Source organism: Canis lupus, chromosome 27 (genome assembly GCF_011100685.1).
Source record: "Canis lupus familiaris isolate Mischka breed German Shepherd chromosome 27, alternate assembly UU_Cfam_GSD_1.0, whole genome shotgun sequence".
Lineage (NCBI taxonomy): Eukaryota > Metazoa > Chordata > Mammalia > Carnivora > Canidae > Canis > Canis lupus.
The window spans coordinates 45,408,108-45,435,684 of record NC_049248.1 but is presented as its reverse complement, the minus strand read 5'-3'; the positions used below and the strand labels follow the sequence as shown (position 1 = coordinate 45,435,684).

Genomic DNA, 27,577 nt, shown 5'->3' with positions numbered 1-27,577 from the left:
CCCCTTCCCCTTTGTGGCTGTCTTGAGGGGTGCTGCAGGATGGGGAGCCTGGCTGGGACTTCGGGTCACAGAGACAGCCTGGAGAGAGCTGCTGTGGTTCCTGGATGGGGCAGATGACTCAGTTGGACTAGATTTGGACAGAATCGCTCCCTTCAATAAGCAAAACATCCAAAAGATACTTGTTCTCCATCCCCACTTGCCTGATGTCTCTATTGATCACAGAGATAGACAGAGATGCATTAAGGTTAAATCCTTCCAGAGGGAGATCTATGCCCCTACACACAGATATACGTGTTATGGAACCATCCCCAAACATATGCTGAAAAGTTTAAGTTCGCTGCAAAACTGCAAAGACCATAAAGATCTCCAAATACGTAGCTTCGATATGTAGTTATTTTATGGGTTGAGGTCCTTGCATAAATCTAGATAAAATTTTCAAAGTAGAGATTGAGCAGCACACACATAGTTCTTTCCATTCGAGAAAACAACCCCAAATATTCATCTAGGTGTTTAGAGAGAGCTGTACCGATACCTCCCAGCGTATACATCCAACCACTACAGAACGATAGGTAATGCGCACACAGGAATTCGACAGAGGACTGGTACGTTCACTGTGGATCTATAAATCTAAAGATCTATACACCTGCATTTAAATGTGGAGTAGAGAGTGATATAAAACATGCATCCTGTTATATAGACATAGATGGGTCCATAAATACATTTTCACATGTGTAGCTATTGGGCTGCTCAGCTCTCTATAACGATATGTGTATTTGCATTGAGACCTAGGAACGAGGGAGATTCTCTAGTGCCGTTTGGGATGTCCCAGCCCAGACTTCTCTGAGAAACAAATGAGGGTAGACTAGAGCCTGCGCAAGTGCTAAGAGGCCCAAGAACTCATGTAATCTATGGCCTCATTTCCAGCATATGGGGGCATTTCTCCTGCGATGGACAGGAGCCCTGATCCCTGGGCCTGAAAGCATCCCTGACTCGGAGGTAGAGAGCTCTTTACTTCCTGTTCCCTTTGGCTCCCTGGCCCAAGGCTGGGGGTGGAGGGACCCGTCGGAGGTTGAGGTGTTTTTAGGGAAGGCTCATTAACATTACAAAATGGAGCCATTCAGGTAAAATGCGATTTTGTTTGGAGACAGCTCAGTTACTGCATTACTGGGAGCTGTGAGAAGGCTGTGGGCTTTCACACACACACACACACACACACACACCTGGAACTTAACTACACAAAACCCAGTCACAGACTATGGAAAGTTTCTTCCATTCATTCGGTGCTAGATGGGTTCTTCTATATGCCTCACTCCCAATGCCTCTTCTCAAGAGCTCTCTATACACCTGAAGTCCCATCTTTCCAAGACAGGGCTTGGGGCTCAGGAAAGGGGTCACAGGGGAATAGCAGACCCAGAAGTCATGGTGGGGTGTCCAGGAATCATAGTATTAACCACCAGGCTCAGAAGCTGATTGCCTTCTATGTTAGTTCCTTTTTAATTGAGGGGTGGGGGGATGGGGTAGGGACCAAGCTCTCTGTAGGCAAAAAGAAAAATGAAAGGTTGCATGGTTTTTAAATCTGGAACTTTGAGAGGGAAAAAAAAAATCACCAATGAGCCTTTTTCTTATTGGAGGCATAGGATTTAGAAAGCCTTGGACTTCCTTTTATATTTCTCCTTTGGTTTACTGGGGAAAGGGAGGTAAGGAGGGCCCCCAGGTGGGCTTGGGGAAGTGCAATCCAATCTAGCTGGCCAGCTTGGGGGAGAGTGATTTACAAAGCAAAACCTCAGATGCTACTTCCTGAGAAGTCACCAGATCAAAACAGCCTCCTCTAGGCTTTTATGACCCTGTCTCTACTCCCAACAGGAAAAGCACCCTCAATAAAACCTCAGCCCACGCCCCTATCCTCCACCCAGAGGAGGGGAGAGACACAATCTAAAATGAGGGACCTGACCCTTATTCCCTTCATTCACACCACACACACACACACACACACACACACACACACACACACTGGATTTTCCAGAAAGTTGACTTTTTAAAAAAGTATTTACTAGATGAAAATTTCCCAGCACTGAGCAAAGAACCAGCCCTGAGTTTGAGTTTGAGCCTAGAATAGCAAGTAAAAAAAGGATTTGATCAGACAAGGGTCTGGTCTCACGGTCCCACATTGCTTCCCCTCTACACACAACCCAACAGGCCAACAGGACACTAAAGGTCATCAGGAGCCCGGCTGCCACCATCTGTGGGGGCTACTCCAGGGTCTAGGTTTTCCAGGGAGGCAGAAGAGGGGAAACTTAACAGTTATCCAGGGCTTCAGGGGGCAGGGTGGGCTGGGAGGACAAATGGTCTCCAGGCTGAACCATGAGAAGAATGAGGCAGGACAACGAATGGGAAGTTGGTTGAAGTCAGCTGGTTTACTGTACTCTGCCTGGGGTAGAGGCACCCTACTGTACCGGGGCACGTGTATGTACTTCCCTGCGTTCCAGTGGGGTGCTCAGGGCCAGGGACTGGGAGATGTAAGGATCTTTCAAGGACAGAACCCAGCCTGCCCTACCCCTCTGAGGGCTGGGACACCCGCAGTACGGAAGGAACACCAGGTAACGGCGCCCACACATTCCACCCAGCCCGTGTGCAGCTGCAGGTCATGGTAGAACTTTCTCTGTATAGGTGCCAAGTGTAGAGAAGAAGCTGCCTTCCTGCATACGTCTTCTATTCAACTTTTCATTGTAGATCTTAAGGCCTGGAGATCACTGTAGATCTTAAGGTCCTCAGGGGCTGAACAAGGTCCTGGATTACCTTGCCCAACTTTCCCAAGTCCCAAACTGCATCCCATCCCACTCCCATCTCTCTCTCTCTCTCTCTCTCTCTCACACACACACACACAGACACACACACACATACACACACAGAGTGAATCCTCCTAGGTATTTCTATTTTCCTTTTGCCCCTTAGGAATGGCAGAGGAAGAGGAATCCCAGAGTTCTGTAGGGCTCAAGGGCAAAGAGATCTCTATCACTCCAGTTCCTCAGTTCAGACACCTTGAGCTTCTGGGGCCCTATCAAAGCAACTAGGGGATATATACAGATACACTATTCTGGGTTACCAAGGACCCAATAAAAGGGAATGTGATTTTCTTGGCCCTCCAGCAGTCTAGTTCCTTCCTTAAATTGAATCTCTAACCCAGAAAGCCTTAGCTTGGGGGTCTTAAATCCAGATTGTCTCTCTTCTCCACCTCAAAGAGCTCCAGGGTCTCCAGTCCCACCAACAGGAGGCTCAGAGTAATTCATGCACCCCCAGCCAAAGAAAACAGAATTGAAACCTAGGACAAGGACGTTTCAGCTCAAAAACTGAGCCCAAAGCAATTGTACACAGAAAGGGAGAGTCAAAGAGACAGATAAAGTTCACAGGGGTATTAGGAGGAAGTGAGGCAATACAATCTCTTCCCAGTGCCTGTTTGGATAGGAGCAAGCTCCCATTTTCTTTTTCCACCTTTCATGAGACCTGGAAGCTCCAGTGTGAGAGACCCATGCTGGAGGAGAAAGTTGGTCTCAAAGACCAGCACACCACCTACCAGGTCCTTTGATGAATAATAAGCTGCGTGCTTTAATTCTAACTCATGAAAGAGGTCAGTGATGCGGTGTGGTGGAAGTTGACTTGGGAAGTGGGGGACTCCATGTCTCTGAGGAGAGCTGCCCTTCCTCTGACTTCTCATCCTCCGTCTTCCCATCTGTTCTATGGCATTGTCCCCAAATCAGGCCCACCCGGAAGACCAACAAGCAGAGGAGTGCTGACAAAGCCCAGCTTCAACTGGGTTATTCCTTCCACCCCTGTAACCTTGATGCCCCCAAAGAGAGTTTGGAGGTCTGGGTGGCACAGGCCATCAGAGCTCCTAACCCTCAAATCAGCTCAAAGAGGGCAGATCAAGAGAAGGGGAGGGAAGGGGAACTTAACCATAAAATTAACCATGGAACAAAGTCCTGGAGACTGGAGGATACCAGAAGGAGAAATGTTTGGGTCTGGACCCACGAGTGGATTGGCTCAGGGACCAGCCCAAGTGTTCAGGAAACACAAGCACTCTGTCCTACATGCACAGTTTCTGTGTCATCAGAGGCCCTGGTTCAGAAATAGTTTCTCACACACTGCTTATTCTGACTTGACCCACGTAAACACAAACCCAGAAATCCATACCTTTGGTGGCTGTGCCCTTGGATAGCTAGCTATTGGCCAGAACACAGGATCATCACGTAGTTGTTTATTATTATTATTATTATTATTATTAAAAAGAATGCAAAGGAAAAAGATTTAAATTCATCAACTGCTTATAACATATCTAGGGAGGATCCTGATTTTCTGTGCTCACTTCTTTTTTCCAAATCCCTTTTTCAACTGGCTCAAAGTTATTCAACGAACTAAAGGTACCAAACACAACTTTAAAAAAGTCTCCGCTTCTGCTCCCTTCTCCAACCACATCAGAGGTCCTTTGATAAACGGCTCCTGGGCACTTCCAGAAGGATAAATCAAAAAGAGGTCTTTTTTAATCGCTCCCAGCTGACCCCCAGGAGGCTCAGAAAAGAATGCAAACTGGTACAAGGTAAGTGTTTAGGCAATAATCACGGTCAGAATTTGAATTCAGGGCTGGAGTTCATATCCACTCCTACTGTACACCCTAATCTAGAGTCCACACCTATAAAGCCCGGTGAATTGGGTAGGATCTGACCCGCGAATATGGGAATGATCCAGAGGACACCCCCACAACGTCAAGTCCCTGTGCAAATGAGACCGACCTCGAAGCACGTTGTTAGAACTGGTGGATGCAAGCCAAAGACGCCCCAGAAGCAGTTCAGGGACAAAGGGAGGGGCCAGGATATTCTCAGCATCGCTCTTCCCCTAGGTATCTGAGATAGGGCGGACCCAGGAGCTCAAGGGGGTGGTGAGGGAGGGAAGGAGGAAGAGCAGTTGAGGGGAAGGGCGACACAGAGACCCGAGTACTTTTTGGCTGATTGGATGGTGTGGGCCATGTGACCCTGCTTAGAGCATTTCTGATTGGTTATTTGACCTCTTCTAGGGTTAAAGACCTAGGAACAAAATTAAAAGCTTCCCGGGTTGACTGGGGCACCTTGGCACTTGATTGATCGCCCATCTCCCGCTCCAGGAAGACCCCAAAATCGAGTGCAGGGAGTGGGGTGGAGAACCAAGAGTCTCAGATCCAATTTATATTTGTCTCTCTTCCATTTGTAGATTTGTCCTACAAAACGTTAAAAAAAAAAAGGAACAAGAAGAAAAACTGGCCCACACAAATTATTTGTGAGGAAGGATGATCTATTATCACTGGGGTAGGAAGAAGGGGTGATATTTAAAGGGAACTTTTGAGCCTAAGAAATAGAATAGGAGATGAGGAAGTCCTAGAACCCCTAAGAGACACTCACCCGGCTCCCCCAGAGGAAGGGGCTGGGGCTGCGATTTGGCCAAGAGGCCAGGAAGGCCGCCTTTGCCTGGGTGTGGGGCGCCGGCCGGAAGTCCTTGAAGACCAGTACACTCGCTCCCTGAAGCCCTGGGGAGGCTGGGGGGGGGGGCAAGGAAAACCCCTCTAACCCCCCTCCCCAGGCTTGAATGCAAGCCCCTCCGCACAGACGGGTGGGGAGCTCGGAGTGAGGGTGAGAGAGCAGAACCTGCGAGGTCACTTTTTGACTGGGCTACTGGGGAGATCGTCTGGGATCCTCCCGCTTCCCAGGGACATAAAGGTGTGGAGGGGACCCCGGAGGCCCAGAGCGCCTGCCTCGGGAGTCCTCACGCAGGGGTGCAGAGCTGGGGAAGGCCGCCGCTCTGCCAGTCCTGGGTCGCGGCTCCCCTTCCCCTCCCCAGTCGGCCTGGGCTCCCCGCCCCTTCCTCGGTGCCTGGGGCGCGGCACTGCGTCCTCTCCCTCCCCGTCCGGTCCCCGTCGTCCCCCAGACTCCCTCTGGGAGGTGCAGGCCAGCTCCCTGCCCTGCCCCCGCTGTCCGCCCCCTTCCCCGGGCCTGGAGCGGTCCCCACCGGCATCCCTCCCACGGGGTCCCCGAGGTCCCCCGGGTCAGCCCTTCAGGGAGCCGGGTTTCTACTGTGGCGCTGTCCCGGCGCAGCTCCGGGTGACCGTGGGGAGGGGTAGGCACTGGCAGGTGTGGAGGACACGTGCCTCCGGCTCCCGACGCCTCCACCGCTTCTTCCCAGAAACCTTTAGGGAAGCCCAGCTGGGGTGGCCGCAGAACTCGGCGCCCAGACGGGCCCCACAGCCCCTCTCCCCCCAGGGCTGGGGCTAGCCTGGCCTGCCTCCACTCTCCCACCGTTACACTCTACTCACCTCGGGGATGGCCAGGCCTCCGGGGCCTACTTTTATCTCAGGCAAGGGCTAGGGAAAGACCCTAGCAAAGACCCAACAACTAGGGGGAGGTGGCTTGAAAGCGCACTGGCCCACTCCGACCCCAGACTACAGACGCTGGGACAGATGTCCTGTCCCCCCAGGCCTGCTGGGGAGGAAAGGGAAAGGCTTGGAGACTCTCTGGGCTCCGCCAGCCACCTCTAAGACGCTTCTGCCGTCGCAGGTCGCAGCCTGTGGGCTCAGAAGTCCCAAAGCCTGCCTTCCTGGCCTCCCTCTCCAGCTGCCTCACCTGCCTGGACGCGGAGCCGCTGGCCCAAGGGCTGACCCGGGCCCTCCAGCCCAGGGAGGGCCCCAGACGCACTTTGCACTTGCGCCCAGAGTTACACACACTCCTACAGACTCCGCACAGCCAGGTGTCTGCCGCAGTCTTTCTTCCCAACTGAGGAGGGAGAGGGGGCCAGGGAGACCTGGCCAAGCTCTAAAGGACCCAGGCCTCTCTCCACCGCAGTTGCCTTGCAGCTGGAGGGAATAAAGGGCAGGGAGGGGAGGGCCGGCCACAGGAGACAGCTCCCGGCCGAACCTCCCAGCGGCTCCTACTCCTCTCCCACCCTAGCCTGGGAATGCCGGGGCGGCCTCCTTCCCCTCCCCTTAATGAGTGGGAACTGCCTTCTATCACGGGGAGGGGGGATTAGGTAAACGGGAGAAAGGGTCAGAGAGAGAGAAAATTAACTTACAGCGTTCGCCTGGGATTCATTTGCGAAGATGTAACCTCTCACCATCATCCCCAGCGCCGTAATCCCCTCTAACTGCCGGGCCCTCTGTCCTAGCATTAAACCTCACCAGCAGCTGCGTGGCTGGACAGTTAAGATTATATATGATGTAAATATATTGTGGGTTTGTCAGCTCTCCCTACACCATAAAACTTGGTTTAATGACATCACGTGGTCCCCCAAGAGCCACTCACGGGCTTGCCTTCGGGCCATTCACATAAATAACCTCCAAAAGTTTCAAACTCCTAAATTCACATAGAAGCCGTGCGTATTTCTCTAATGCTCAGTTACACTAAAAAGCCCTTGTGCTGCTCCTTGCCCCACCCCCAGACCCCCCTTGCAGGGTGGGGAGGGGGGAGAGGGTGGATCCTTATTTATTTATTTACTTACTTATTTCCATAAGGACCTGTCGCCTTCGAGGTCGTGTTGATATTTTTTCCTCCTATTTTTTTTTCCTCCTCTCTCCTCTAATTGCTCAGAGTGGGTCGTGTCCCCCTCTTCCCACTCCCCCGGGAAGGTAAGTCACGCTTCTTCCCCTTTTTTTTTCTGGCTGCCAGAGGGGGTGGGCTTCAGGGCAAAGTGGGGAGGCAGGCTCCCTGGTCTCTGCTGGGGACCCAGAAGCCCCTCCACTAACTTTCCCAGAGCAATGCCAAATCCTGGCGCTTGGGGATTGTTCCAGGAGGCTGGCTGGTGGGAGATCCACCCCAGGCTTCGAAGCAGAAGCCTCCGCGCAGGGAGCAAGCCAGGGTCTGGGCCGCACCTAGTCCCCACGTAGGGGAGGGTGTCCGAGGCCTCTGGCTGGGCGGTGGCAGCTGACGCTGCAGCAGAGCCTGGGGCCTGGGGCAGGCCTGCAGGCTGACAGGAGGGGCGGGGGCAGGCTGGCGTGGCGGCGTCCGCCCAAGTCTGGCCAAGTTGAGTCAACCGTCCAGCTCCTGCAGGGACAGAGGCCTTAGCGCTGCAGCAAGGAGGCCTTTAGTGCACGGCGGGCTGCTGGGCCCGCGACGGCTCCGAGCAACCCTGCCCCGGCCCTGGCAAAGCCCCGGTGCGTCCCCTGGGGAGGAAGCTGGGGCCTCGGCAGCCAGGGATGCTGGAGCGCGGGATGGCGGGCGCCACGGCCTCTTTCTTAGTTAACTGTTACCCACTGGAGACGCCAGTGCTTCTCCACGCTTCACCGCTCGCCCAATAGTTTTGCTCAGCATGGAGAAAAAATTAAAATAACTCCCTGAAGAAAATTACACATTTTATTTGCAGGGAGAGCGAGAGCGAGGGATTGAGAGGGGAGCCGGGTCGGTGCTAGGCCGGCGGACTGCCGGGTGCCAGTCAGGCACAGACCCCACAGGCGCCCCAACCTGGCCTGAGTGCCGTGCGAGGGAAGGGTGTCGCGATGGGCACAGATCAATAAACATGTGTTGAGACCTCCTACATGCGAGGCACGGGGTGAGGACAGACTCTCGGGTTTAAAAAAAATGACAGATGGATAGCTTAGGCAGTGGGATGCAGAGAAGTCAGTCCTTATAATAAATCCTAGGAGCATCAGCATTAATAATCATAAATATTCCCCTTGCCCCTCCCCAGAGTCTCTCTGCTCCCTCTCCCTCTTGGCTTCAAGAGCAGCCTCCTAGCCCAGCTCCTGAACCGCACCCTCCCCCAGTGTGGGGGGCCTAGGCTTGGCTCCAGGAAATCACCCCGTTGTGGGAGGCGGGAGAGGAAATGCAGTAAAGTTTTATGGACCCTTCCCACATTTGTTTCTCCTATAAAGTACTTCCTCCCCCATCCCATCCCAGGAGCCTGGAGCAGAGCAGAGCGTGGGCCTCAGCCAGCCTCGGCACCACCTGAATTATCTGCCTCCCCCCCCTTCCCTTTAGCCCACCCTCCCCCTCCACACAAAATCCCAGAGAGTGAGACAAATGATGGCAAACAGACAGGACTCAGGCACCAGTCTATGCAGCTCCTTGCCCAGCTAATTGTCCTGCATAGCCTTAGGCCCTAGAAGTGAGGGGAACAGTCTGAACGTTTCTTGCCAGGCAGGTACACTGTGGGTTGCCCTCCTTCCTCCCATCTCCCCCAGTATCATAAAAGGCAGAGACACACCTTCTCCAGCTCCCCAGACCCCTTCACCAAGCAGCACCAACTCTTTCTGGGACCAAATGGCAGCCTTCCCTCTATGTCCAGCAAGGTCCCTCAAAGACCACCTAGCCCTGGGAGAGATCTTCAGAGGCCCAGAAGGGCCCGAGTCTGAGAACCAAGGAGCCCCCCGTCCCTGCAGATTAGCCCTGGCATGCAATGGGGCTGGTGCCAGTCTAGAGGCCTCAGATCTACCCAGCCAAGGTGGGAATGGGGCGCAGAGGCCTGAAAGCCCCGGAGAGCCACAGCACGGGAAGAGCCAGTCCACACAAGCTAGATGCCCCCACCCCCACCCCTTTTCCCACAAAGGCCATTCTGGGAACCAGGGATCTGGAAAGGAGGTCAAATTCACCTCCCTGCCCTCAATCCCTCTAGAAGTCCCTAAAAATTCTTTTTTTTACAAAGAGGCCGAGAGGCTGTGGGCCTCTCCTATGTCCCATAGCCCATTTAGACGCTTTTACCCAATACATGCCCCCAACAGAGAGGACCGCTGCGTCTTTGGTCCTGTTCTCTCTTTGTCTTTATTTGATATGACAAAATATAGTTTCAGGAAAGACCTGGAGTCAATAAATAGTTGGACAACAGCGATGGGGCAGGAGGGCACAGAGTCGTGGCAGGGACTAGTGGGCAGCCAGGAGCCTCTGGGACTGCTTGCTGGGGTCCAGTGGCAGGGAACCCCCAGAGCTGAGCTAGCTGGTGAGCTGAGGCGGGGGGCCTGAGAGGGCATGCAGAGGGCGCAGGCTGGAGACGTTACGGGGCTGAGGGGTGGCTGAGAAGGTTTGGAGAGCCTAGGGCAACCGGGGGGGCCCTAGGCGGGCCTTCAGTCATCTCCCCCCTTTCATATGCAAATCATTTAAAGACCGAACGTGGAGTTTAGTCGCTACACGGAAGCACCCCGAGTCCGGCGCCGACCCGGCCAAGCACAACCACTCTCGCCGGCCTAAGCCGGGAACAAAGGGCAGGGGAGGCCGAGGGGTCGGGCCGCGGGGCCTGGGGCGCCCGGGGCCCCCCTTCACGCGGCCGGGCGGCGCCGGGGGGAAGCCGGAGAGGCCGCCCGGCCCTGGGCCTTCGCGGCAGCCCCGGCACCGCAGGCCTGCGGAGCTCGCCCTGAGCCCGGGCCGGGCCGCCAGGACGCAGGGAGCCCGGGCCGCCCCGCCGGGCCCTGGGCTGGGCGAGGGGCGAGGGTGCGGGAAGCCGGGGGAAGCGCTTTTGTCTGCGGGGCCGAGCCGGTGCCCGGCCGCCCGGCCGTGCCCCAGACACAGACAGAGGAAACCCGAGGAGGAAAGGCGCGGGGAGGAAAGCGGGCTCGGGGCGCTGTGTGCGGGGCCCCCCCGCCTCTAGAGAGCCTCTTTGCTTTTCATTTTGGAATCTTTCTTCCACTTCATCCTGCGGTTCTGGAACCAGATCTTGATCTGTCTCTCGTTGAGACACAAGTTGTTGGCGATCTCGATGCGCCTGCGGCGAGTGAGGTAGCGGTTAAAGTGGAATTCTTTTTCCAGTTCCAGAGTCTGGTAGCGCGTGTAACTGGTTCGGGACCGCTTGCCGTCCGTCTCTGGAATAGAAGCCCCCCCAAGCCAGGGAGGGGTGAATAGGGAGCAGCGCCCCAGCGGCCCGCCCCGGCCCAGGCCCCCACCCCGGCCGCAGGGAGCCCGGAGCGGCCGGCACAGGCCCCGCGGGCCGCAGGCGGGCCCGGCCCATCGCAGCCCGGCGCAGCCCGGTGCAGCCCGGCCCGGCCCGCCCGGGAGAGGCGCCTCGGCCCGGCAGGAACTTTGCACCGCAGCCTTCACTCTGCAGCCGTAGGGGCTGAGGGCTGGGGGGAGAGGGAGACCCGGGCTCGGACCGAACAATAAGCACCCTCGAGACCGAGCTCCGGGGACCCCCCTCCCGCCCCTCCCGAGTCGCTGGAAGCCTCCGGAGCGGCCCAGGCCGGGCGCCGGCTGCACGGGGGAGGGAGGGAGGGAGCCTCGGGGGGGATCCCCGCTCTGCAGCCCCGCGCTCCTCACCCTTCAGATCCCTCTATTTTTTTAACTCCCTCCCTCTCCCCCAAAAATTGAATATTGCCTTTTATACACGTTTTGTTCCTATGATCCAATTATGTCGTCGTAAATTTGGGCGCACACAGCCTCTAAGCCTTTTAGTGGACAGTTTTACGAGCCATTGATGCCTGGATCGTAAAATTTATGGCCGCAGGTTTTTTTTTCTTTATTTGCCCCGCATGGCCTATAAAACCCAGGCGGACCCGAGCGCGCAAAATGAAGTCCTAAAGTTTACCGTGGCTCATGTGCAGTTTGGTCATCCACGGGTAAATCTGTGGCGGGGCCGGTGGCTGGCTCCGGGCGGCGGGCTGCCCTGTCTGCGCCTGCTCCTCTTTGATCTCCCCAGTGCTCCTAGCTCGCTCCTCCGGCGCTGGGCGAGCCGCCTTCTGACTGTACATCCCGGGGTTCAGAGGAGCCGCTTCGTCTCTGCCCAGAGCGTGTCCCGGAGCGGCCGCGGCGCTGCAGGCGGGGCGGTCGGGGTGAGCCCGGGGGCTGGCTGCCATGTCTACCCCGTGGAGAGAGTTGGAAGGCGCAGGCGGTGGGAAAGTGATGCTTAAGTCCAATCCACCGTAGCAGTACCTGGATGCCTGCACCTCTGCGGCCGATCCATAGTTCCCACAAGTTTGCATGTTATAGGCAGGGATATTGGGGCTCTGCTTATAGAATGAATTGGCTACGTAGGAGCTCATGGCGGGGAGGGCCCAAAAAAAAAATTTTCTGCACCCTTTTTGATTAAGGGTGATTTGTGACTCTTTGAAGTTGAGGGGTTTTTTGTTCTCCAAAGTGCACAATTTATAGGTGGAGATATCTCTTTCTTTATCCTATGCGCTCTTCCCAAATAAGGGAGCCTTAAATAGAGTCACGTGACTCGAGCGGCCACTCATAAATTTGGCTTGATGACCTCCGGGAGGTTAGTGATGGAAGCCGGCGAAACGCATCTTGATATGTTGGCAAAGCCCAACCAAGGGGGGAGAGGGAGTGAGAGAGAAAGAGAGAGAGAGGGAGAGAGAGAGAGAGAGAGAGAGAAGGGGGAGAAAAAAATGGTTCTTGGAATTGGGGGGTAGCCGGGACAACGAGCCCACAGCGACACCCGGTGCCTACTTGGGGGGATTGCAGCCTGGCTTGTGTGCCCGCCTTCAGACCGCTGGATTTTCTACCCTGTAGAGAAGGCTGGTTGCTGCTGCTGCTGCTGCTGCTGCTGCAACAAACCCTTGAAATGGCCTTTTAAATTGTCTTTAATTTTAAGGAAAGATGAGGTCTTGCTTAGGGTGCAAGCACTAGCGGATAGCCCCGTCCTCCCCACACCCAGAGTCTTTCGATCTTCAAGAATGGCTGAGGAAAAGGAGATTTTAGGGGTGTGTGTCTGTGTGTGTGTGTGTGTGTGTGTGTGTTGGGGGGGAGTGTGCCCAGGTTGGAGATCCCACGGGATTTATCCCAGGTTCTCCCAACCAAGGGTGGAGGGCCCCTCTCCTTGGAGGCCCCAAGGCCCTGCTACTGCTGAGGAGGTGACTGTCAGCGTGGGGAAGGGAACCCAGTCCCTGGGGAGGTGGACAAGATGACAAGATGCCTGCCAGGGGAGGGGGGTCCTGAGTGAGCAGAACTGGATGGGCGGGGAGGAGGGTCAGGAAGCTGAGAGTGCTGGGAAGTCTGGGATGAGCCTGGAGGTGAGGATGTGTAGGGGGAGCTGAGTAGACCTCAGCATCCTGGGACCCCAGAGTGGCACCTAGTGAGAGAGTGTGTGTGTGTGTGTGTAGCATCAGACACAATGGGCTTGGAGGACTGCTCTGCATGCCTGTGTGTGACCCTCACGTGGTACCTCTGCCACATATTTGGGATAGAAAATAGATGTTCGTTGAGGGCATGCAGAAGCAAGCCTGAAGCCTCCACGGGTATCATATGAGCAGGGCAGAGGCCCTTTTTGGTATCATATGAGCAGGGCAGAGGCCCTGTTTTGTGCCCTTTTTGGAAAAGGCCTCTGGAACAGGTTTTCAGGGACCCAGATACAGAAGGTCCACAGGAGAGCAATTTCCGAGCTGTCTGAAGGCGTGGGAAGGACCTGGCTTGGGGGGGGGGGGGTGCAGGAGGTGGGCAGGGCCGCAGCCTGGGCCACCTTGGCAGCCCGAGGCCAGGGGCTCCGCAGCCTCCCGCCCCCGTCCCGACCCCCTCCCCTAGCCCCACGTCTCAGTCTTTCCTGCCTGCCTCTCCCCAGGAAATCCCCGCCCCTGCCCGGAGAAGCCCCCTCCTGCCCCCCCGCCGGCGGAGGCGCTGGAGGGGGCGCTGGCGGGGATCTGGAAGGTCTGGAAAACTCTGGCGGATTGTTTCCCTGCGGGAGAGCCCCTCCTCGCTCCCCCCGGCCCACTCGGGTTTCTCCGGCTGGGCCGAAGGAGACCAGGCCCGAGCTGGGCGAGGTCGGGGTCCGGCTGCGCCCCCGCCGCCGGGCCGGGGAGGCTGGGGAGGCGGAGGAGCGAGGGGCCCGACCCGGGCCGGGCCCTGGGAAGGAGGGATTTTGTCCCAGGCCTGCCAGGCGCCCCAGCGCAGGCTCAGTTTCCAGGCTTTCTCTCCCGACATGTCCCCGCGTCGCTCGGGCCGCGCCGAAGGGCTCGGAGCCGCGCTCTTCCCGGCCCTCGGCTCCCGCCGCCTCCGCCACGGCTCGCAACAGTCGGCCTGGCGCGGGCCGGGGGCTGCTCGCCGCGGGGCGCGGGCCCGAGCGGGTTCCCTCCTGGCCCTGGGGGCGCGGGGCTCACCCGCCCAGGACCCCAGGCCTCCCCGGGCAGGAAGGAAGGCCTGTGCCGGGCTGCAGACCCAGGCGAGCAGCCCAGGCCTCCCCCACCCCCAGCGAGATCCTTTGCGGCCTTTTTTGCGGGGTGAGTGCGCTGCTCCGCGGGGAAGCCCCCCAGCGCGTCCCCGAGCCCGGGGAGGCCCGGCCTGCGCCCCTGCGCCCCTGCAGGCCTGCGCCCCCGCCGCCTCCCGGGAGAGGCGAGCGCAGGGGGCTGGGGGCTTGCAGGCGGCGGCGGACGCGGAGCCTGCTCCAACTTTCGCCCCGGGCCGGCGCACGAGCGAATTAACAGAAATCCCCGATATCCACTTTTAAAAATAATATCAGTTTTATTAAATATTCGAGAACGGATCCAGAGGTCGGATTTATACAGGAGGGTAACACGAGGGGATTTTTTTTTAATTTATTTCTTTTTTCTCCTACCGGCTAAACAAACGTCATTCACTTTTTTTTCCTCCCTTTTTGTGATTTTCCCTCTTTTTTTTTTTGTTTTGTTTTGTTTTTTTTTGTTTTGTTTTCCCCCTTTTAGGATGGGCTTGGAACACGGAACGGTGCTAAACATAAATATAAATACAGAGACCACAAATACAGCTAAAAATATTCACACAGAAACGGTCACAGTTTGTAATATGCCATAATGACCCCCCCAGGATTCTTTAAATACAATTTGCCTGGGCCGGGCACTTGCTGGGGCAGAGGGGCCGGGCAGGGGCTGCGGGGAGGCCCTGGGGGTTGCTGCGGGGCCACGACGCGCCCTCCTTGGGCCTCCCGGCCTTCGCGGCTGCCAGGCCGGGCCCTGAGGCCCGGGAGCGGAGGCCTTGGCCCGGGAGCTGCTCTCCGCGCAGGGGCGGGGGTGGGGGCGCCGAGGGGGTGGGGGGCCGAGTCCTCGTTTGGAGGGCCATCTGTGGAGTGTGAAGCGAGGTTCAGGGACGAGCCCCCAAGGCCTGGGCGGGGGGAAGGGGCCTGCAGACGAGCCGAGAACGAGCTAGCGAGGGAGCAAGGAGGAGGAGGAGGAGGAGAAGGAGGAGGAGGAGGAGGCGCGTGGTCAAAGAGTTTGTGCGGCGAGGGAGGGGGTCCAGAGTTGACTTTCAGGTCCATATCTGAGTCCCTAATTTTGTTTTAGGGACCCCAAACACATCAATTGTGCCAGTGATAAATACAGAGTGTGTGATTAGCAGGGAATTGGAGGGGGGGGGTTGCAGGGGAGAAGGAGGGAGAGGGGGCGGCGGGGACAGTCCTGGTCACTCTTTCTGCTTCTCCTCTTCTGTCTCTTCCCGCTTTTCCTCTTTTCCGCCCAGGCTGTCGGCCGCGGCCCCTCCGCCGCCCCCCGAGAGCGTGGACGTGAGGTTGGACTCCTTTTTCCACTTCATCCGCCGGTTCTGGAACCAGATTTTGATCTGGCGCTCGGTGAGGCAGAGCGCGTTGGCGATCTCGATGCGCCGGCGCCGCGTTAGGTAGCGGTTGAAGTGGAACTCCTTCTCCAGTTCCAGGGTCTGGTACCGCGAGTAGATCTGGCGGCCGCGCCTCCGGTCCGCTCCGTAGCCGACCCCTAGAGATCCGGGCACAGAACACACTGAGAACCGTCAGCAAGGCGTCCTCCGTGGGCGGCCGCGCCTGGCAAGGTCCTGACCCGCCCAGCGTGGCCAGCGGCTCCCGGGCCCCGGGCTCCAGCCTTCTCCCTCTTGCCCTGCCCCACCCCCACTGGGGGCACAGCCAGGGTCCCAACTCCATCCAGTCCCCCCTACGCTGGTGGGTGAGTGTCCCAAAGAAAGGGGAGGCAGGGAGGGGGGGAGGCGGGGAGGGAGGGGGGGCAAGAACCAGGCAGAAAGCTGGAAGTCTAAAAACTGGGTTTGGAAAAACCCCCAACAGTGGGGAATGAGGGCCCCATTGCTCAACAACTGGGCGCCCCCACCTCCCCCAGCGCCCCAGCTCCCTGCAAACTTCTCCCCACTTCTCTGCCCCCTCCCTGCTCCTCAGCCTGACTTGGGGGGGCTCCCCCACCCCGCCCCCGCCCCTGGCCCCCTGCCCCGTCCCTGCCCCCTCGGCCTGCCTGGGAGCCCTCCAATCCGCCAGGGCCCGAGGGGGCCAGGCCCCTGCGAGCGAGCGAGCCTCAGCGAGCGGGAGGCGAGCAGAGGGGCAGAAGAGGGGGCCCTGTCTCGGCGTCGGCGAGGAGACGAGCGTGATTGTTTTTATGGGGCCATAAAAAACTCTCTCCGCCCGTTCTTCTAGGGAAGCCGGTCATAAAGCCAGTTCAGTTTATTTAATTTATATCTCGGAGCTGTAAAACTCACCACTGTGCGAATTCATTCGCTGCATCCAGGGGTAAATCTGGATACTGGCTTTCTGGTCCTGGGGCGCAGTCCTGCCCTGCTCAGAACTAAAATCCTGAGCGATTGAGGTCTGTGTGTTATGTCCTAAGGTGTTTTGTCTGCAGTTTGAGAGCATGTCTTTCTCCTGGTAAAAGGAATTAGATCCATAGTCATACGGCCCCCGGCTGGAACTGAACACGACATTCTCCTGTGGCGAATAAAAGGGAGTCGAGTAGATCCGGTTCTGGGCAACGGCTGCTCCATAGGTCGAGAAATGCCTCACTGGATCATAGGCGGTGGAATTGAGGGCGACGTTGGGGAGGACGTCCTGGCCCCCGGCGAGGTGGCAGGATAAGGAAGGGTTAGTGAAGTAGGAATTCATCCCTTTGCCTTTACCTGGTCGGGCTATGATTTCTTTAATATTTATTTCTGTCTCCAGTTTGTACTCGGAACTAGATGGTTATAGGGACGGCTCCAATCCAGGACAGACAAAATGACAAAGTCAGCTGACCCCCTTCCAGCCAATCGCAAGCCAGATGTCAAGAAGGGGGAAAAAAATCGCTTCTGCTTCTGTTGATTCCCTAGTTGAGACTAAGTGTGTGCTTTGAAAGTAAGACTTGGATTTCTTTTTTAAAAACATATATGTTAGGGAACTGATCTGGAGGTGAAGGACGGTAAGCAGGCATCAGCAGGGCCTTGGGGCCCGAGGAAGAAGAGCTGCACTGCTGGGAGATCTCTCAGTCCCAGCTAACTTTGCTGTGCTGTGGCCAGAGCCAGGTCTGGAGAAATCCCTCTATTTCCAATCTGATTTCATCTTTTCTATCTCCCCCACCCCTTCTAAAATTATGTCCTGATTTCTCCATGGGAAGAGCCCCTTCCCAGCTCAGGGGAAATCCCCAGAAATCCTACAGGAAATCCTAGCTTGACCCTCCATGGAGTGAGTTCTCATCACTAGATCAGTATTTTTCCCCCCAATAATTAAAAAAAAATCAAAAGTACACAGAAACTGCACAAAACGTGGTGCTCAGAGGAAGGAGAGCGTGGCTGACAGTCTGAGGTGTCAGGGGGGATATGGGGAGCAAGCAGGTCTGAGGGGGAATGATGAGACCTCAGGGTACAGTGGCAGAGCTGAAGGGGGCAGAGGGGCCATGTATTTGCTCCCTCTTCCTCTTAGCCCCCTTCTGCCCCTCAGAACACCCTTTTTGGGGGAAACCCTTGCAGCATTTCTGCCAAAAAGGGAACATGTATAAAAATACAATAGGAAAGAGAGAGAAAGAAGTAAAAGGTGGGAGAGAGAGAGAGAAAGGAAGAAAGGAAGGAAGAAGAAAGAACTCTGAGAGTCTTTCTAGACACATCAACTCCTGTTTATGTTGGTGAGAATTTATGATTTGGAGCCAGCGAGGGCTGGTGGGGTGATTCACATAGGATCCAGGCAGAGAGGGAAGGCTGGTGGGGCTCTGAAGGGCAGTTAGCGTCCTGCAGGCTCAAGCCCCTGCACAAGGCAGGAGCCCCCAGCCAAGGGAGGCACCCCTGGACCTGAGCCCTGGGGCTGGGGAGAGTCCAGCAAGGGGCTCCTGGGGAGCTCTCGTTCCAGGGCCAGCCTCACCTGGTGCAGCCGGGCCTCCCAGCAGCCCCTACCCCCCATTTTCTCTCCACCTTGGGGCCGAGAAAAGGGAAGAGAAGGGTAGGAAAAGGCAGCTGAGTTCGAGGCTCTGAGGCAGTGGGCGGACTGAAGCTGCGGAAGGTGTGCAGATGGGGTTTTTCTCCTGATTAACCCAAACTTGATTTGATATCGGGACATAGGCTGAGAATGCTCTGAGTTGACAAAGAGGGGGCGGTGGGGCTAGCGACGGGAGCAGGGCAAGCTCATATTTTCTCTTCACCATTTTGGGGGGGGGGGCTGGCTATAACAAGAACCCGGATGTCGCCGGATTTTATGATCTTTTCCTTCTGTGTAACAAAGCGGAGTAATCAATGGGTAGCAATAAAGCCATAAACGGGACTACGCTGGGAAAAAACTCGTTTATTCATCTTCTGTAACGTTAAGGTTTCCCTGGAGTGTCGCTAGGGGGGAAAAATAAAGTTTCGAACCCAAAAGCAGACAGTGTGTAGGAGCTGGTGGAGACAACATGTTAGCTAATACATGAACCTCGTTAGGGGATTGAAGAGTCTTCCTGCCGGACAATTTGTGTTGGCTTTTAAAAGTGCAGCCCCAATCCTTCAGAAAGGAGGGGAAATTGTTGGTATTTAAGAGGGTGGGGGGAAAGACCCCTGTAATTATCAAGGTTCCCCCTCTTTGGACCATACTTTCTTCTGCTCAAGGAGATAAAAGTGAAAGGGTAGAGGAGGGTTCCAAGTTAAGAAAGAAATTTTGAGATGAGTTGTCTCGTTTGGGGGTGACATGGCAGGTACATAAACACAGACACCAGCGTGACTTGCTTTTTGCTCTAGAATCCAGCTGTCTTCGAATTCATGGCATGCCTGGACAGAGGCTTTCAACAGCTGGCTGGGGCTCCAGGCCCCCTGGAGGGCAAGAGGTAGAGCGAGAAATAACTGGGGGGGAGAGGGGGCGAGACCCAGGGGGCTGAGCTAAGAAACAGGTCGGCGCACCCCTGGACCCTGGACACAAGTAGCCGCTCTGAGTCCCCAGCCTCTTCTCTGCCCTAAGGGTAGCAGAGTAACACGTAGAGCAGGCCGGAAGAGAGAGTAAATTCCCTCCATCCCCCCCCCCCATTTCAGAGAGATTGCTACAGGGATAAATCATGTCAGTGATATTTCCTTCAAGATATTAAATTGTTGCAATGTACAACAAATTGAATGATGGAAGATAGGATGTCTTAATGAGGTTTCACTTTCAGTGAGTGTTGATTTTCTATGTATTTTTAAAATCTCTTTCGTGGGGGGTGGGGGAAGGAAGGACCCTGGGAGAAAGAAGGGGCTTCTGGGGAAGCATGTGCTGCAGCTCCCCAGCAAGGATGCCTGGGTTTCCTTGAGCCCCTCCTAAACAAAGTCTGGAGGGGCAAGGGGCCCCCAAAGTTGGGGATAGTCTCCTTTGGGGCCTAAAAGTAGTGGGCGCGGGGGTGGGCGACCTGAGGAGCAGAATGTAAGTCTCAGCCCCGGAAAGTTAAGTGTTTTATTACGTCCCTAAACAGAGGGCAGAGACTGAAAGGTCTCGCCGATTTATAATGAACAGAAACCAGCTGCTGGGGGAAAGAGGCAGAAATGCTGGAAGGGGGAGAGAAGAGGAAGCAGAAATACAAATAAATTCCCCCACTACTTAAAGATTTTCGGCAAAATTAATTCCCAACATACTCTTCCCCCATCACCTTCCATCCTGAGAAAAGGAGCCTCCTTCTTTCAGTCTGGTCTTTAATTATGCAGCTGAAATTTGCTGGAAGGATTCGCTCCAAGGGGGGAGAGCAGGTCAGATGAACCCGATCTTCCCTCCATTGGATTATATTTTCCTTTTCTCATTTTATGTTAATTTTATCTTTTTGGCGAAAGAACGGCTGTCTATGGGGGGATAGCTGGGACTTGGGTTTTTCTAAATATATTTATATTTTCCTGTTAAATTTGTCTGAAAACAATTATGGAAACTCATCAGCAGAAGCAAGAACAGATGTTTTATTAAAACTGCAGTTGAGCTCTGTAAATATGCACAAGTTCTGGGAAGGGGGGGACTTGTTCTTTGTTTCTATAAAACAAGCCTAGAGCAATCAGAGAACACCCCCATCAGGCCCGCAGGTCTCCGAGTTGCTCTGCCCCTTGGGCCTCCGGAATCAGGCATTCCGAGGGGGTTTGGCGGCAGAGCAGATTTTCGCTTTCGGAGCTGTAATTAGTGGATTCGAAAACAGAATTCAAAAAACACAGAAGAGGAATAAAGGGGGAAAGTTGCCGCTCGCTGCTCCAGTCCCCCCATCTCCTCAGCCCCAAACACATGCTTCTCATGAGCGCTAATTACAGGAGTGGAACTTGCTGCAGGCGCCACGGGCCTGCTTGGGGGGCAGTCACTGGCCTGGAGTCCCCAAGGCTAAGGGGTGCTTTGGAGGCTGCGCACTCGAAGGTCTCGCAGAATGAGTCAAGCGCTCCTACCCCAGCCTTAACCTGCTCCAGGGCAGGGGCTGGGGGCCTGTGTAGCTCTGAACGGGGGAGCGGGTGGGTGTGCCTGGACTCTGGCTGGGAAGGGGTTCGTGGGCAGGCCTCACCTTGCCTGCCTTTCCTCTCCACCCTGCCCTGGGAAACATAGTACTTTCTTGAGGAAGGGGATCTGCAGCGAGGAGGAGGAGATCTGGAATTTTTGCTGGGGGACAGTCTTTTCCAGAGGTCCTGGCTAGTGGGTGTTTTGCTAGTCTTCTCTCTTTCCCTAGATCCCCCAACTCTGCGCAGATGTCTGTGACTCACCCAGCCTTGCACACAGATACACACACTCCACTCCTGCCTGCCGGCGCCACCAACCACAGCTCGGCGCCTCCGGAGGCTGCTCAAGGACCTGGACACCGGAGCCGCAGGACTCGGCGCTCTCGGCCTGGGCGCTTGGCTGCCTGGAAGCCACAGCAGCCGCCTGACTCACCCCTGCCAATTCTTGATTTTGAGAGCAGGGGAAGGGCGGTTGCCCAACCAGCACCCTTTGCGCCACTGGGCAGGGGCTGAAATCCCTCTTGCGGAGAAAGCCCAGTTTCAATAATTGTTCAGCTCACCTTACAGTCGCACTGTTTGGTTAAGGCTTTGCTGTTCTAGAGCTATTGCTCGGGTGGCCCGACTGGCTTATGAGTAGACACCTTTTTAACTTAAAAAATTAAAAAACTAAATCCTACTCCAAATGCCCAGTGATTTGTGTAGGAGTTCCTTTGATCTCCATAGAACCCGGAGTTAAAGGAGTGCAAGGAGAGTCTCCAAGTCCGCCAGAGAACCTGAATGCGGGGAACTGGGTCTGCTTGGGGACACCAAAGCATAGCTCACCTCCAGCTTCTCACAGGAAGGGTGGGGGACGCCTCCCCACACACACACACTGCATTCCAAAACAGAATGTTTCTCCTAAGTCTCAAAGTTCAGGCTTGGAGGCGCTTGCAGAAAGGTGAAATCTGACACATCCAACCCGGAAATGCATCCCATTTGGGGGTGCTGATATTCCGGGGACAAGGCCCAGGCTGGCCAGCTGAATGGAGTTGGGGGTCAGCAGGGAGGGGCGAAGGGGGATGAGGCCAGATGGGGCACATCAGGCGCCTGAGAACTAACTGCCCCAAACACCTTTCAGGCCTGGGCTGGCAAATTCTCTTTTGAGCCAAGAGGTTGCGAGGCTGCCCAAGCTGCTTCTGCTTTATGTGCAATTAAACAGAGAAGGAAGGTACGTGGAGAGGCTCTGCTAACTCACGTCATATTTTCTCTCCTCCTTCTCTCTTTCCAGACTTCCGCCTGACCTTTCTTTACCACCACTCCACTTGGGGCTGCTACCCTCAGCAGACACAGACTCCCACCATGGCAGTTGTTTAGCTTCTCAATTCACTTCACTAACCGGAGCTTGAAAAGTAAAGCAGACCCCAAGCGTCTCTGTACCATCCCACTCAGCCCTGAGCGCCTCTGGGCTCCCTTTGGAAGAAGTCTTTTCTGGCTTTGGGGGGCCTGGTCCCCACGCACCCCATCTCTGTCCCAAGGAAGAGAGGGCACGCCAGAGAGCCTTCGGACACGCGGTACCTTATCCCCACTGGGAATGGGGAGGGAACTCAGATGCTGAGTGACATTTCAGGGAGGAGAAGCAAGTGGCCCTGGTTGGCCAAGGAGGAAAAATGAAGAACGAGGAGAATAATATTTAGAATATTTCTGGCCCCCAGAATGGGGCCAAAGGACCCCCAACTTCCTGGCTTTTCTTACAGCCCTCCACATAAGCACTGTGGACCCACTTTGGAGGTTTATGAGAATTGTAAAATTCAGGAGCACAGCATTTATGACGTCACAGTGAGTTGTCATGAGGAAATTGTAAATGTCATAGAAGTTATATACAGGAGGAGTTCTGTGGGGGGGAGGGTGCCCTGCCACTCCGCACTTCTTTTCCTTTCCCCCATTATCCCCCCTGGCCTAAGTTCTCCCACTTGCAAATAAAATGTTATTATGCTCTGGAACAATAAGCCAACAGTGAAACATCGTCCTCATTTCCCTATAAATAATTTTATCCTTTATTGTTTGGGGATCTGAGAGAACCATTTAATCTGCGCTGGCGAAAAGAGAGAGAGAGAGATGGGGAGGGGGGAATTAATTTCAGAAACGAGAATATTACTTACTTCGATGATACTCTTTTAGATTTGATAGCCGGGAGCAAAATTAGAGGCGAACAGCGGCCTCTCCGACTCTACACCTGGCGGGCCTGGAGATTTATAGGATCTTTAGCGAAGGGGCAATTTAATTTTGTAGGATTTGCTTAAATTCACTGCTATTTTGGGGGGCCGAGGAGAAGGGAGGGTGCGGGGGGGGGGGAACGACATGCTTTATCTAGTTTTATGAATCTGCCACCATTACCCTGATTTAAAACCCAACAACCTGTGTCTCAGAAAACTCCTGCAGAAAGGCGTGGAGGAGTTGGGGCGAGGGGGCCTCGGCTTCGACTGTGGCCCCCTCGGCCAGGCAGTTGCCAGGGGGAAGGAAGAAAAGCCCGGGGCGAGGGGAAGGCGGCTCGGAGTCTCTCCAGCACCAGGACACCCGGAGGTTTATGGTGTCCCCATAATTCCCCACCCCTATAAACAGCTGCCCTGTTCCAGGACGCTGGCGCTTCCTCCCCCGGGGAAGGGAGAGCGAGGGCGGAGGCGGCGGAGCAGGGTGCCGGGAAGGGGAGGGAGCTCGGGCAGCGCCGCACTTTGTTCTCCTGGGTGAGTTTGCTGGTTTGGCGGGTTTCCGACGCAGGGTGGCAGCAGACAAAACAAGTAAACAACCCACAGACACAATAAACAGGGGGCGGCCGCCACCGAGCCGGAGGCCGCGGGCCGCCGAGGGGCACCGCCCGGGGCCAGCTCACCCCAGCACCCCGGAGGCCGCCCCCAGGCCCGGCGGGCCGAGGTCGAAGGGGCCTGGAGCGACCTGGCGGCCCAGGCAGTGCTGCAGCCGCACCGGCCGGCCCGGCCCGCGTCCCCTCACCGCTCTGCTCCGACGGTACCGGGCCCTGCGCCCCACCGGCGGCGGGAGAGGCCCGGGGGAGGCTGGAGCCCGGCCGCCCCGCCAGCCACCCCGGCCGCAGCCTCCTCCCCGGCCGCTTGCGACGCGGGACAACTGAAACAGGCGCCACCAGTCCCCAGATCCGGGGCTCTGGGGACGCCTAGAGGGCCCCTCAGCGGCCCCCACAGTCACGCAGGCGAACCTGGGGTGCGGAGTGGGAGCCAGACCTTCTCCGCACCCCTGCCCCTTCTGTCTCGCCTTCTGCACCAGCCTCTCCAAGCGGCTGCCTCGGCCTCGGCCCAGAGGCCACCTTCCTGACCACTCAGATCCCCTTCACTGTCCCAGCCACATTCGAGCGCCAGGGCCTAGCCAGCCGCGCAGAACTGCGCAGAGACCCACCTCACCCACAGAGTTCCCCACAAAACTCACTGGCAACACAACAGGGCTCCCCTGGTAAACGGCCTCTGAGCTGGGGAAGTTTGGGGTTTGGGTTGGGGGGTGGGTGGAGAGAAAGCAGAAGGGATTCACTATTGCCCCAGCCCAGCTGCTTGGACAGTGAAGGCAAGAAGGTCCGAGAAAGCCTTCGTGGCATCCGTTGGTTCCTGCAACCCGCATACTCCGATTCCAGCACACACGCGCGCGCACACACACACGTTTCCAGGAGAGCGTGCCCAGAGAGGGTCTGCTGGGTGCACCCACTGCCTCCCTGAGCCCAATCCCAACTAACAAAATTTTGCATGCACATAAAACGGTGTTTGAGCGAGGACAAGCATGGTGCTATACAATTAACCACCGAGGAAATATGAGTCTGTATATATTCACGCATAAGTCGGAGTCTGTACATTTGAGCCCGGACATAATAAGTGTATAAAGCTACGAAGCCTGGTTTTGGAACACAACAGCCACCCCAACCAGGCCGCCTTCTCCAAACAAGGGTGCATTCTTTGTAGGGATCACAACTGTCAGACCAGGGAGAGAAAGGGTCTGCTCTGCCCGTTTGCCCTTCGCTTAGGAACTGGCGCGTGGACTGCAGCCCGTGGCAGGGCTGACAAAGCCTTCAAGGGGCAGGCCTGAGGTGCCCAAAGAGTGGACTCCGAGGGGAAACGCCGGGGGCCCTGGGCTCCAGGGAGCGTCGCCAGAACGTGACCCACAGATTCAGTGCTTCTGGCCAGCTTTAGTCCTGGGCGTGCAGAGTCCTCCGGCCAGATTCTATTCTCAGCGGCCCTGGCTATTATTAGATACTCACACCAGGGCTTTCCTGCACTAACGACCACGTTTACAGGGAATCTGGCCTACGAGGAGGCTGGCGGGTGCCACTGATGGCCTCTCTTGTGCTCCTGTGTGAGCACCAGAGTGGGGGAGAAGGAAGGAAAAGAAAATCGAAAGTAAGGAGGGAAGGAAGGGGCTGGCGTTCAGGGCTGGATTTATCCCCTGGCCGGACTAGAAAACTGCTGCCAGGCTTTCTCTGCGTCCCTCTGCCTCGTGAGGAGGATCTTGGGGGGTGAAGGACATGGGGGACCGCAGGACCCTAGCCAGGAAGGGACAGAAGATCAATCGAGAAAAATATTATGCAAGGACACCTCAGGATGATGCCGTTAACCCGTCACCCATGAACCCTAGCACCCTGAAATCTGGCCGGCAGCCGCCTCTTTAGCTGCCTGTGGGCCCAGATCAATACCCCAGCCTTAGCCAGGCCCACCCCTCCAAAGGGAGGGGGCTCCTCTACTATCCCAGGTGAATCCCCACTGTCCTGAGTGGCCTTCCGAACTGTTTTCCCGAGAGGGGGGGGTGTGAACAAAGGAGGCTCGTGGCCCCCCCACCCAGTCGGGCCGGCCATCTGCAGGGGTGGGGGGTGGGGGGCAGACAAAATACAGGCGAAAGAGAGAAATAGAGGCCTCACCGGTCGGCGGTTCCCACACTACGCCAGGAGAGAGGCTCCCACGTCCAGGCCTCCGCGTGGGGTGGGGGCCTCCTCGGGCCCCCGCCCGCCCCCTGCCCTGCGCGGGGCCCCGGGGCCGCGTGGCTGCCGGGCGGCCGGCCTGGGCGCGGAGCGGCGGAGCGCGCGGCAGCCGAGCAGGCAGGCGGCTGGGCCCATTTGGGGAAAGCCAAGCGCTTTTCTCGATCGTAAACAAGGAACGAAATTAGCCCCTCGGCAGACGCCTCTGCCGACACACAAGTCCTCGTGGGGGGGGAGTGGAAGGGGGAGAGAAAATGCCATTTCTTCCCCCGAGAGAATACCTCGGAGGCCTTTATGTCGGATGCGAGACGGGACTTTTGGGGGGGCAGGGGAGGAGGGAAGGGGCTGCGGGGGAGGGGAGGGGAGGGGAGAGTCCCCGTCCCCTCGGACCCCGAGGGCTTTGATTTGAATGCAGTCGGATCGTGTTTTTAAGAATTTGATAAAAACAGGTTCCCTCTCCCAGCGCCGACCCCCGGGGCGACGGGTCAGGGTTGAAACAGGAAATCGAGGAGCGCTCCCCTCCCCCACGCGGCTCGGCGGAGGAGCGCGGCCGCCCCGGAGGACCGCGGCGGGGGCAGCGCCCGGCCCGCGACCCTGGGCGCCCGGGGCACGCGCGCCCCCCCGCCCCCGGCTCGGGGCGTGTCCGCCCGGGCGTGGAAGCGGTTGCGCGTGCGGCGCCCTTTGCGAACGGAAGCTCACCCGCACGGGGGGCGGCCTCGGACCCAGGCCAGGGAGCAGGGCGGGGTCATCTATCACGCGGCTACACAGTCAGGGCCACGTACATTTGGAAGAAATTAAGCCACTGTGTTATGAAACCATATGTGTCGGGTTAAGACCATACAACACGCCATTAGCACCAATTATTAGGAAGATCCCGAGCGCCCGGGACCCTCCGGGCCGCCCCGTTCTGACGTCCCCGCCCCTCGGGCCAGGCACGCCTGGGGTGCTCCCTGCCTCGGCTCGCCAGCGAGGCCCGGGCCTGCCCGCAGCCAGCGGGGCCTGCCCAGGCCGGTCCCCGTCCCCGTCCCCGTCCCCGTCCCGTGCCCCGGTGGGCACCGCGGGCAGGGCGGCGGCGGCTGGGGTGGGGGGCGCTGCGCCGGGCGGAGAAGGCGCGTCGGCCCCGCTCTCCCAGCACAAGATGGCTTTGGAGCCCCGCGGCCCCCGCCCCCGCCGCAGTGCAGGCCACCTCCCTGCCTTCCGCCCGCTCCGGGGGGGCGGGGGGCGGGAGCCGGGGCGGGCAGGCGCACCCTCCTCCGCTGACGCGCACCAGCCAACGGCCTCCCCCCTAATTGCCAATTAACAGGCCCCGCCGCCCGCCTCGCTGCGCGCTCTTCCTGCTCCGCCGCCCGCTCCGGGCCCGCACTGCGCATGTGTGAGCTCGGCCGCCGCGCTCTCCGGGAGGGAGGGGGCCGCGGGCCCGGCGGGGGCCGTGCGAAGTTTGTTTGGGGCTGGGGGGGCCGGCTTTGCTCGGGGGGCCATGGTTAGGGCCTACAGTGCTCGCTCGGGCCCTGCAGCCTGAGCTTCCGGGCCCCTCCGTCCCGGTCCCATTAGCCGGGAGGCCGCGGGTCCCTCCTAGGTAAGGACGGGGTGGGCACCACGCAGCGGGTCGGCGCCCTAGACCCCGGCCTTGAGCCCCTCGGGCGCGGGCCTTGAGCCCCCCGACCCCAGCTGGGGCGCACGGTGACATCAGGACACCGGCTGGCAGCCCGGCCCCCACCCCCCACCCCACCCCACCCCACCCCACCCCCACTTTTCCTCCCCTTGCTGGCCCGCACGCCCCCCTCTCGCCAGCCCCCCTCTCCTCTCTAACCGAGACGAGCCGCTGCTGTCCTTATCTCGAAACCGCCACCCAGCTACGGACCATTAGTTACATATTTGAACCAATAAGGAAACACTTACCGGGCGCTGCTGTCACTCTCCCTCTCCCTCTCTCTCTCTGCCTCTCTCTCTCTCCCACTCTCTCTGTCTCGTCTTCCCTCATTCTGTGCCGCTGCCGAGCCTGTCTCAGCTCCACACATACATAGGCACTTTATATAAATTTAAAAATTAAAAAAAAAAGGAGAGAATAGTCCCAATGATCGAAAAGCCAAATAAAATTAAGGGGAGTTGCAAG

The 27,577-nt window shown here is 57.2% G+C and overlaps 3 protein-coding genes, 1 long non-coding RNA gene and 1 other non-coding gene across 9 annotated transcripts in view; 1 reads left to right on the top strand and 4 right to left on the bottom strand.

The window, feature by feature from the left end:
- Positions 1 to 27,577, bottom strand: part of HOXC4 (homeobox C4) — a 59,794-nt gene that overhangs the window by 9,637 nt on the left and 22,580 nt on the right. Inside the window, exon 2 of one of the 3 annotated variants that reach the window (XM_038577827.1) lies at positions 27,364 to 27,491. The exons of the other annotated variants lie outside the window; for them this stretch is intronic. The gene's annotated coding sequence lies outside the window, so the exon portion shown is untranslated. The remainder of the gene's footprint in view (positions 1 to 27,363; positions 27,492 to 27,577) is intronic. 3 annotated transcript variants of the gene reach the window in all.
- HOXC5 (homeobox C5) lies at positions 10,394 to 27,478 on the bottom strand. Its single transcript, XM_038577839.1, has 3 exons — positions 27,364 to 27,478; positions 11,518 to 12,220; positions 10,394 to 10,798 (listed from the first exon to the last, which is right to left on the bottom strand). Exons 2-3 carry the CDS (start codon positions 11,969 to 11,971, stop codon positions 10,584 to 10,586), a joined length of 669 nt encoding a protein of 222 aa, XP_038433767.1. The 5' UTR covers positions 11,972 to 12,220; positions 27,364 to 27,478; the 3' UTR covers positions 10,394 to 10,583.
- MIR615 (microRNA mir-615) lies at positions 11,059 to 11,143 on the bottom strand. Its single transcript, NR_049508.1, has one exon. It is a non-coding gene; the product is annotated as a microRNA mir-615 (primary transcript).
- HOXC6 (homeobox C6) lies at positions 14,363 to 27,503 on the bottom strand. 3 transcript variants are annotated; one of them, XM_038577838.1, is made up of 3 exons: positions 25,408 to 25,525; positions 16,350 to 16,695; positions 14,363 to 15,607 (listed from the first exon to the last, which is right to left on the bottom strand). In XM_038577838.1, exons 2-3 carry the CDS (start codon positions 16,501 to 16,503, stop codon positions 15,300 to 15,302), a joined length of 462 nt encoding a protein of 153 aa, XP_038433766.1. In that variant the 5' UTR covers positions 16,504 to 16,695; positions 25,408 to 25,525; the 3' UTR covers positions 14,363 to 15,299. The 3 variants fall into 3 exon arrangements, with proteins under 3 accessions (XP_038433766.1, XP_038433764.1, XP_038433765.1); XM_038577837.1 differs by lacking the exon at positions 25,408 to 25,525 and adding an exon at positions 27,364 to 27,503 and having other exon boundaries at positions 14,504 to 15,607; XM_038577836.1 differs by lacking the exon at positions 25,408 to 25,525 and having other exon boundaries at positions 16,350 to 20,750.
- LOC119877654 lies at positions 15,378 to 21,915 on the top strand. The gene is made up of 3 exons (XR_005380188.1): positions 15,378 to 15,811; positions 20,735 to 21,441; positions 21,772 to 21,915. It is a non-coding gene; the product is annotated as an uncharacterized LOC119877654 (long non-coding RNA).